The sequence below is a fragment of the Nicotiana tomentosiformis genome, chromosome 2 (genome assembly GCF_000390325.3).
Source record: "Nicotiana tomentosiformis chromosome 2, ASM39032v3, whole genome shotgun sequence".
In the NCBI taxonomy this organism is placed as follows: Eukaryota; Viridiplantae; Streptophyta; class Magnoliopsida; order Solanales; family Solanaceae; genus Nicotiana; species Nicotiana tomentosiformis.
This window is the reverse complement of record NC_090813.1, coordinates 38171575-38182903: the sequence shown is the minus strand read 5'-3', so window position 1 is coordinate 38182903 and position 11329 is coordinate 38171575. Positions and strand designations below refer to the sequence as shown.

At 34.2% G+C, this 11329-nt stretch overlaps 1 protein-coding gene across 2 annotated transcripts in view; it reads left to right on the top strand.

The window, feature by feature from the left end:
* Window positions 1–4377, top strand: part of LOC108945820 (protein DETOXIFICATION 14-like) — a 29894-nt gene extending 25517 nt beyond the window's left edge. The window contains exons 1-3 of one of the 2 annotated variants that reach the window (XR_011413800.1): window positions 2325–3267; window positions 3356–3994; window positions 4090–4377. Coding sequence is in view for 1 of the 2 variants with exons in the window: in XM_070195196.1 (XP_070051297.1) it covers window positions 3356–3403 (48 nt within the window). In the remaining variant the exon portion in view is untranslated. Of the gene's footprint in view, window positions 1–2324; window positions 3268–3355; window positions 3995–4089 lie in introns of those variants that run through there. The other variant, XM_070195196.1, reaches the window with a different exon arrangement.
* The last annotated feature ends 6952 nt before the right edge of the window (window positions 4378–11329 follow it).

Here is an 11329-nt window from a genome sequence, read left to right as displayed (position 1 = left end):
TAATGTTATGACTTATCTCATATTATTATGTTATTTTCTTGGAAAATACATTATATAGTTGTATCTTACTAGGACTAAAGAAATATTTGGAGCACAAGTTACATATTTTGTGCTATGAAGACTTTACCGGAAAAAATCCGAAAAAACCTAAAACTACGAGAAAACCCGAGATTGAAAAATCCGACTTTATTGGTTTTGATTTGGTTTATAGATTTAAAAATCCGACACCGTCGATTTGGTTTAGTAATTGAAAAATCTTAACCAACCCGATCTATGTACACCCTAACTTGACAGTTAGTGAACCTCTATTTATATATTTTGACTTGATTTTCAACATTATATAATTCATGTCACTTGTAGAGGGCAAAACATACGGTTTTCAAACAAAACAACATGGAGGCTCTCATGAGCCTCACCGCTATAGTACATACAGGAAAATATATATACATAATTTTCAAAAAAGTTAATTTCACTTAAACTCTCAAATTTAAACTTTACTGATGTTTTTTTTTAATTGAACTTATTTGTAATTGTTAATTCGAATATAATATATAAATTAAATCGACACTTTATACTTCGTAATATAGCAGCAGTAAGTAGTGAAACATTATTTGCATGTGACGTTAATTAATATTGCAGTAATACTAGCGTTGGCAGTCTGTCTAAGCTAGTAGTCTCAAAGATGATAGATAATTAAAGGATTCTTTAATCACCCTTCACTTAGAATATATTTTCAACAATTCCATGTAACTAAATACCAAAAGTTTATTGTATCAAGGATTAAGGAAACTATTCTACGTCGGATATACATTATTTTCCTCTGTCCAAATTTCAATATTGTAGAGAAACTTGGAAGGTCCACAAAATTAATTAATAGAAGTATCAATATTCTTCTTCTTCGTGGAACATTAATGGGATAGTTAATTTGAAACGTGGTTGTGTATAGAAGCGAGTGTGAAACTGGTGAAGCGTAGTTTTGCTCATGATGTGTATTGCGATAGGTTATGAGGCTTAATTAATATATTTCAAGTGAAAGTAAAATATTGTATCCTGTGATCCATTCCACGAGATCACATTAAATTTTCCAGAAGTCAGCTAGAATCTGCATGTGTTTAAAAATTAGCAGAACTTTATAAAATTCTATGAAGTACTCTGCAACCGTGGCTTAATCTTTTCGCAAATTTTAAATCTTTCCCGTTGTCCTTATTTGACCAAAAAATATAACTTCCGGTTAAACTATTAAATTTATATAACAAGGGGGTTAAATCTAGTTAAGGATAATAACTCTAGATACTAATCTTGAAAACGTATAGTAGAGAAGACATATCCCATAAATGATTGATGACAATGAATGCAAAATATCCTTCAAGCCTGAACATTAATGGAGGTATAACTAATAATAAATGGCAGTTAAGTAAATAAAGAAAAAGATTGACCCAATAATGAGTGGGTTGAACGAATATTTTTCTTAACAATGATAAATGACAGATAAGTCCAAGATTTGTATGAACAATCTTCGGATCCGGTGGAAATTATAAAGGGTGAGAGAATGATATGGCCCAGAATCTTTATCAAAATGTAGTCTTTGTTTTTTTTTTGCAAGAGAGAAAGTCTTCGTTTCAATTCTTAGGAAGCCATAATAGTATAAGCATTAGTAATATTCACTAGAATATTACCCTGTTCTGACAATTAGCCATTACAAGTCTTATCACTAGTAATCGATCTCGGCCTCGATCCTTGTTGACATCTTGACCACGATCTCTATTGATGTCACGACCACGGCTCATATCGACACCTCGGCCATTAATCTCGCTGTCTTGGGTGAGCACGGCCGATGACGTTCTTTAGCGCCATTTTATGCTAAATATTCCAAAGGCAGATTTTTAGCCTATTCAGTCCTCCCTTTCATTAATTCTGTGTCTTTTCCGCAAGCTTATAATAATTTTCGTGATAACCATCATGTCTATGAACCATTAAGGATTGGTCGATGAGGCCTGAACAATCTACGAGAAGATCGAAGTTCAAGAAAATGGAAGAGGCTTTGCTGCCAATTGCCATTGAACAAAGACTTGAGCAAAAGGGCGATCTTTATAAAAAAAGTGAAAGAGGTTAGTCGCATAGCGTTTCCAATGATAGTAGTGATGCTTTTGCAATTCCTGTTGCGCTATGCACCTATGGTTATGTTGGGTCAATTAAGTGAACTCTCCCTTTCCAGTGCCTCCATTGCCTCATCTTTTTGCAATGTCACTGGCTTCTCTCTTCTTGTAAGCTCTTTTTTGTTTGAAATTGTAATGTTTACTTACCCAAATGTGAATGTCTTTTTCTTTTAATTTACCAATGCCTAAACTAAAATTGTTTGATTTTGAATACAGTACGGAATGGCAAGTGGATTAGAAACTTTATGTGGGCAGGCCTATGGAGCAAGGCAATTTCAAAAAGTTGGCACTATTACTTATGCCGCAGTCATATTTCTTTTATTCTTTTGTTTACCAGTCTCTCTTCTATGGATCTTCACTGACAAATTACTTATATGGATTGGACAAGATCCTTCGATCTCTGTTGAGGCTGGGAAATACTCGATTTGGCTCATTTCATCTCTTTTTCCCTATGCAATTCTGCAGTCGCTTAATTGCTATTTCCAGACCCAAAGTTTAATCCTTCCGATGCTATGGAGCTCAGTAGTGTCGCTATGCTTTAATTTACCTCTCAGTTGGGCTTTGATATTCAAATTTAAGTTAGGGACCAGTGGTGCAGCTATGGCAATTGGTTTGTCATATTCGTTGAACGTGATCTTGCTTGTGCTTTATCTGAAGTCTTCATTAACCTGTCAAAAGACGCGTCCCTTTTTCTCAAAGGATGTTTTTATTATTATGCCGCAGTTCTTCCAATTTGCCATCCCATCTGCAGGAATGGTTTGGTAATTTAATTATTAACTTTCTTACTCCGTAGAAATCTTGTCTTTCTGTTGTTTGAAACTTTATGTAAGGCCTAAATTATATTACTACTTTCATATCTTCTTTGTAGTTTGAGATGGTGGGCAGTTGAGCTAATTACGTTGACGTGTGGATTGCTACCAAATCCACAACTAGGGACTTCTGTTCTATCTATTTGCTGTGCAACTCTACAATCTTTAAACTTCCCATTTTGATTGTGTGTAGAAAAATTCAGAACCCTTAAATAACATTGTTTAAAATTTCTTTGGATATGCAGCCTTACAACCTCTCAAATACACTTCCAGCTATCCTATTCTTTTGGTGCTGCTGCAAGGTTTACTTCCTAACAACGGATTTTGTATTAGTATTGTACGAATGACATTCTTATATATAATAATTACCTCGTAATTACCATTTTGTAGCACTCGGATTTCAAACGAGTTGGGAGCTGGGAATCCAAAAGCAGTTAGAATTTCTATTTATGTAGTCTTCGCTCTAGCAACTGTAGAGTTCCTTCTGGCAAGTGCGATTATTTTTTGGTTGCGTAATGTATGGGGATTGGCTTCACACATGAAGAAGAAGTGGTCAATCTTATCGAAGAACTTACTCCTCTTCTCTGCCTCTCCATCATCCTAAATAGCATAGTATCAGGTCATTGTTCTTCACCACTCTTTTCATCGATAGGGTAATAAACAGCTCTCATTTTAAACGCCAAAGATGAACGATGTCAAACGTTCAATTTTTCATCTGTATGAAGATAAATGTTTGCCTAACTAGTTACTCCCTCCCGTCCAAAATAAGGGTTGCTTTTAAGAAATCAAGAGTTATTAATACGCGTTCCTCTCCCTACATCAGGAGTTGCTAGAGGAAGTGGTTGGCAACATATTGGGGTGTATGTAAATTCAGGAGCATATTACTTGGTTGGAATTCCTGCCTCTTTACTTATGGGATTCGTTTTGAATTGGAGAGCAAAGGGCATGTGGAGTGGAATAATCATGGGGTCAATTGTGCAAACAATTCTGCTTTCTATTGTCACTTGTCTCTCTGATTGGGAAAAACAGGTAGCTATACAAACTTTCTTTAGTTGATGGATACTTGCAGTTTGACTTGTCTTTTAGGAAAAATCTATATATTAAAAATTTCTTAACACTTGCAGGCCAAGGAAGCAAGAGAAAGGTTACTTGATAAGAAAATTCCCCCAGAATAAATGACTGAAATCGATCTCTCCGTCGGGAACCATAAGCGTATACTTAGTTTTGGCTTGACTGATCAGTTATAGTCACTTCACAAATTATAAACACACAAATACAACGAGTAGCAATCTGGAAGCGAATGTTTAATATACCCAGTTTCTTGTTTTCGAATGTTTGATTCTATTTTTAGGATCTAATTTTGTTATAAAATGTATGTTTATTCGTAGGATTAGGCTTGATTGCATTCTGCAGCTCGTTCGAATATTTAAGAATACTATTGTATCATTTTTTTGTGAATCATGTTTCCATTTACGTTCCTTAAAGTTCACAACTTCCTTGAGCAATCATGATAATCAGGTAGAACTTGTGAACAATTTAACAAATAAGTCAAATGTTGATAGAGCAAAGTCATGTCAATATGGTAGAGTTTGATGAACAATTGAATAATCACAAAGTCATGCCAATATGATAACATAAAAGTCATGCCAATTTAACAAATAGGTCGAATGCAGAAAACATAAAGTCATACTAATATGATAGCGTTTGGTATAATACAAAGTCATGCCAATCAGATATAACTTGTGAACAATTTAACAAATAGGTCGAATGCAGTTAACACAAAAGTCATGTCAATATGGTAGAGTTTGATGAACAATTAAACATTCACAAAATTATGTCAATCGGGTAGAGTTTGTAAATAATTTAACAAATAGGTCGAATGCATATAACACAAAATCATTGCCAATTTGATAGGGTTTGGTGAACAATTAAATAAGTACAAAGTCATACCAATATGGTAGAATTTGTGAGTAATTGAACAGGATAGGTAGAACGTATATAACACAAAGGCATACCAATCTTGTGAGATTGTATAAATAATTGAAGTCATGCCAATCTCAAGGGATTTTGTAAATAATTAAATTCATGTTAATCCGGCAAAATTTTGTGAATACTTAATAAGATAGATAAAATAAATATAACACAAAATCATGTCAATCCATTAAGATTTAATGAACACTTCAATTACCAGTGTACTCCCTCTAATTGTCGTTTTAGCTCTTTTTACGCATATTAAGAAAAATAATAAATACAAGGCATAATTTACTTAGTTTTCCCTAGTAAATACTTTTGAGCATTGAGCTAGTATTAAAAAGAAATACTATTTCTTTAGTATTAAAGGTATAGCTGGAAACTATTTGTAAATTTAGTCTTGAATTCCTAAAGCGAAACTTATTTTGGAACAATCTTTTTGAGCTAAAGAGACCGTTAAAATGGGATGGGAGGAGTATCTAACAAACGGATTATATTTCACCATATTTTTCTCGTCATTTAACCTTTTTTAGACACAGATGGCATGATATGATAAAAGACTTTTTCACGAGAATCTCTGTGTTAACGAATAAAAAATTCAAATAAAGTCATTAAAGTTTAGTACATAGTACGTAAGCATAAAAGTAATTAATCATATCATAATCACTCCAACAAACCCCTCAGACAAATTAAATCTTCAGCTAAATTAGGAATCAATGATACAAAAATACATTACTAATAATTAAGAAGTGTAGATCAACGTGTATTATTTCTTATGGGAATAAAATGATGTTAATTTAGATTTTAGGGGCTTTCCCTCATCAATTAGGGTTCTCCCTATTAGGAGTCACATGTCCAGTTGGTTAATTAGTTACGTGCACGTGTGAGTTGAGTGATGAGTGTATATATGTATTGTTTCATCACTGAATGAAATGAATTAGATCTTCATTTCGCATCATCTCTTCTTCCTTCTCTCTTATCTCTTCTCTCTACTATCTTCTAGAATGTGTGATGACCTCCAATGGAGGTTTCTTATTCTAACATGGTATCATAGCAACGATTAGGGAAATTGATACTAAATTGATACTGCTTCTTCTTCACTCAGCTGATTCACAGTTACAAGTTCTAGAAAAATCCGCCATAGGAGATACCTCGACACCTCAAATTGACCATCGTCATCTTCTCTACCTTATGATATACCTGGAGCAATTTTGATAGATATCAAACTCACAGGTCCAGAGAATTACGGATTGTAGAGTAGGTCGATGCGTTTGGCTTTATTGGGAAGAACAAGTTAGGTTTCATAGAAGGAACGTGTGTGAAGAGCTTGTATAAAGATGAATTAGAAGATCAGTCGGAGCAATGTAATGATGTGGTACTTTCGTGGATTAGAAGGAGTGTTTTGCAGGAATTACTGTCGAGCATAGTGTATGCATCAAATGCTTCAAAGATGTGGGTTGAGTTCAAGTAAAGGTTTGGAAAATAGAATTTGACTAGATTCTATAATCTTTGGACTCAAATTGGAACCCTAACTTAAGGTACGGATTATTTTACTACATATTTCACAAGAATGAAGGACCTTTGGGATGAACATGACACCTTGATACCGGGTCATGGGTATAATTGCAAAGAATCAGAACCATTCTTTGAAATATTCTATCAACAACGACTAGTGCAATTTCTAGTTGGATTAAATGAGACTTATGCTCATGTTCGTAGTCAGATTCTGTTGAAAACTCCTGTACTAACAGTAAACCAAGCATATGCCTTAATAATATAGGAAGAGACTCAACGAGCTCTTGGTGTAATGGACTTGAACAAGGAACCATTAACCATGCTAGCTGGAAGAGGACAAATGATGAAAGGAAAGAAGCCTGGTGTGATTTGCGAACCCAGTTGGTATAAGGGACATCAAAAGGAAAACTGTTACAAAATTGTGGGGTATCCACCTGATTTTAAAAGTAAAAAGAAGCCAATGCAGGGTACTGATTTCAAAACCTATGTGACAACACAACAGTTGAGGGAACTAACTCTGCTGAAGGTCAATCACAAGGACATTTCTTTACATAAGAGGAGTATAAGCAGCTGGTGAATTTGTTAAACAAATCAGCATCATCTGATGACTGCAGAACCAATATAGCAGGTATTGTCTCCCTGCTATCCAAAATATATGGTATTGAATGGATTATAGATTCAGGAGCATCTCATCATATTACTTCCTGTAAAGCAGAACTAGTTAATATTAGGAAATTAAGGAATTAAGAAGGTAGAAAAATATAGGTACCAAATGGGAACAAGTCACAGATAACTGATATAGGAGATGCAACAATTTTAGGAGGTCAAAGGATCAGAAATGTCCTACATGTACCAGATTTCAAGTTTAATCTACTTTTAGTAGCCAAGCTAACCAGGGACCTTGTTTGTACTGTTAAATTCTTTCCTGGTTTTTGTCTTCTTCAGGGTCTTTACAGTGGTAAAGTGATGCGGATTGATAGAGAATATGATGGTCTCTACATTCTCTAAGAAGATATAAAACCAATAGTAGGAGCAGCAGTAATAAAAGGGAGACATGACACAAAATTGTGGCACTCAAGACTAGGACATCCTTCCGTGAAGGTAATACAACACATATCTGTTTTGAGAAATTTAGCAAATGAGTGTGTCCAACAGAAGTGTCAAGTATGTCCAATGGCAACACAACATAGATCAATCTTCCCTGTTAGTAGCAGTAAATCAGGTTGTATTTTTCAGCTTATACGTTCCTTAAAGTTCACAACTTCCTTGAGCAATCATGATAATCAGGTAGAACTTGTGAACAATTTAACAAATAAGTCAAATGTTGATAGAGCAAAGTCATGTCAATATGGTAGAGTTTGATGAACAATTGAATAATCACAAAGTCATGCCAATATGATAACATAAAAGTCATGCCAATTTAACAATTAGGTCGAATGCAGAAAACATAAAGTCATACTAATATGATAGCGTTTGGTATAATACAAAGTCATGCCAATCAGATATAACTTGTGAACAATTTAACAAATAGGTCGAATGCAGTTAACACAAAAGTCATGCCAATATGGTAGAGTTTGATGAACAATTAAACATTCACAAAATTATGTCAATCGGGTAGAGTTTGTAAATAATTTAACAAATAGGTCGAATGCATATAACACAAAATCATTGCCAATTTGATAGGGTTTGGTGAACAATTAAATAAATACAAAGTCATACCAATATGATAGAATTTGTGAATAATTGAACAGGATAGGTAGAACGTATATAACACAAAGGCATACCAATCTTGTGAGATTGTATAAATAATTGAAGTCATGCCAATCTCAAGGGATTTTGTAAATAATTAAATTCATGTTAATCCGGCAAAATTTTATGAATACTTAATAAGATAGATAAAATAAATATAACACAAAATCATGTCAATCCATTAAGATTTAATGAACACTTCAATTACCAGTGTACTCCCTCTAATTGTCGTTTTAGATCTTTTTACGCATATTAAGAAAAATAATAAATACAAGACATAATTTACTTAGTTTTCCCTAGTAAATACTTTTGAGCATTGAGCTAGTATTAAAAAGAAATACTATTTCTTTAGTATTAAAGGTATAGCTGGAAACTATTTGTAAATTTAGTATTGAATTCCTAAAGCGAAACTTATTTTGGAACAATCTTTTTGAGCTAAAGAGACCGTTAAAATGGGATGGGAGGAGTATCTAACAAACGGATTATATTTCACCATATTTTTCTCGTCATTTAACCTTTTTTAGACACGGATGGCATGATATGATAAAAGACTTTTTCACGAGAATCTCTGTGTTAACGAATAAAAAATTCAAATAAAGTCATTAAAGTTTAGTACATAGTGCCTAAGCGTAAAAGTAATTAATCATATCATAATCACTCCAACAAACCCCTCAGACAAATTAAATCTTCAGCTAAATTAGGAATCAATGATACAAAAATACATTACTAATAATTAAGAAGTGTAGATCAACGTATATTATTTCTTATGGGAATAAAATGATGTTAATTTAGATTTTAGGGGCTTTCCCTCATCAATTAGGGTTCTCCCTATTAGGAGTCACATGTCCAGTTGGTTAATTAGTTACGTGCACGTGTGAGTTGAGTGATGAGTGTATATATGTATTGTTTCATTACTGAATGAAATGAATTAGATCTTCATTTCGCATCATCTCTTCTTCCTTCTCTCTTATCTCTTCTCTCTACTATCTTCTAGAATGTGTGATGACCTCCAATGGAGGTTTCTTATTCTAACATGGTATCATAGCAACGATTAGAGAAATTGATACTAAATTGATACTGCTTCTTCTTCACTCAGCTGATTCACAGTTATAAGTTCTAGAAAAATCCGCCATAGGAGATACCTCGACACCTCAAATTGACCATCGTCATCTTCTCTACCTTATAATATACCTGGAGCAATTTTGATAGATATCAAACTCACAGGTCTAGAGAATTACGGATTGTAGAGTAGGTTGATGCGTTTGGCTTTATTGGGAAGAACAAGTTAGGTTTCATAGAAGGAACGTGTGTGAAGAGCTTGTATAAAGATGAATTAGAAGATCAGTGGGAGCAATATAATGATGCGGTACTTTTGTGGATTAGAAGGAGTGTTTTGCAGGAATTACTGTCGAGCATAGTGTATGTATCAAATGTTTCAAAGATGTGGGTTGAGTTCAAGTAAAGGTTTGGAAAATAGAATTTGACTAGATTCTATAATCTTTGGACTCAAATTGGAACCCTAACTTAAGGTACGGATTATTTTACTACATATTTCACAAGAATCAAGGACCTTTGGGATGAACATGACACCTTGATACCGGGTCGTGGGTATAATTGCAAAGAATCAGAACCATTCTTTGAAATATTCTATCAACAACGACTAGTGCAATTTCTAGTTGGATTAAATGAGACTTATGCTCATGTTCGTAGTCAGATTCTGTTGAAAACTCCTGTACTAACAGTAAACCAAGCATATGCCTTAATAATATAGGAAGAGACTCAACGAGCTCTTGGTGTAATGGACTTGAACAAGGAACCATTAACCATGCTAGCTGGAAGAGGACAAATGATGAAAGGAAAGAAGCCTGGTGTGATTTGCGAACCCAGTTGGTATAAGGGATATCAAAAGGAAAACTGTTACAAAATTGTGGGGTATCCACCTGATTTTAAAAGCAAAAAGAAGCCAATGCAGGGTACTGGTTTCAAAATCTATGTGAACAACACAACAGTTGAGGGAACTAACTCTGCTGAAGGTCAATCACAAGGACATTTTTTTACATAAGAGGAGTATAAGCAGCTGGTGAATTTGTTAAACAAATCAGCATCGTCTGATGACTGCAGAACCAATATAGCAGGTATTGTCTCCCTGCTATCCAAAATATATGGTATTGAATGGATTATAGATTCAAGAGCATCTCATCATATTACTTCCTGTAAAGCAGAACTAGTTAACATTAGGAAATTAAGGAATTAAGAAGGTAGAAAAATACAGGTACCAAATGGGAACAAGTCACAGATAACTGATATAGGAGATGCAACAATTTTAGGAGGTCAAAGGATCAGAAATGTCCTACATGTACCAGATTTCAAGTTTAATCTACTTTTAGTAGCCAAGCTAACCAGGGACCTTGTTTGTACTGTTAAATTCTTTCCTGGTTTTTGTCTTCTTTAGGGTCTTTACAGTGGTAAAGTGATGCGGATTGATAGAGAATATGATGGTCTCTACATTCTCCAAGAAGATATAAAACCAATAGTAGGAGCAGCAGTAATAAAAGGGAGACATGACACAAAATTGTGGCACTCAAGACTAGGACATCCTTCCGTGAAGGTAATGCAACACATATCTGTTTTGAGAAATTTAGCAAATGAGTGTGTCCAACAGAAGTGTCAAGTATGTCCAATAGCAACACAACATAGATCAATCTTCCCTGTTAGTAGCAGTAAATCAGGTTGTATTTTTCAGCTTATACATTTAGATATTTGGGATCCCTATAAGAGGCATACACATGATACGAAGCATTACTTTGTCGCAATTGTTGATTACTTTAGTAGATACACTCAAGTTTTCCTAATACAGTCTAAGTGTGAGGTATTGGTTGTATTGGCAAATTTCTTCTCAATGATAAAAAATCAGTTTGCTATGACAGTTAAGATATTGAGATAAAAAAAATGGCACAGAGTTTTTTAATTCTAAATGCAATGATTTACTTTCTGCTCTTGGAGTAACTCATCAAAGTAATTGTCCATATACGCCACAACAAAATAGGATTGTAAAGAGAAAATACATGCATATTCTGGAAGTTGCAAGGGCTCTAAAACTTCAAAGTGTTGTCCCAATTAGATTCTAGG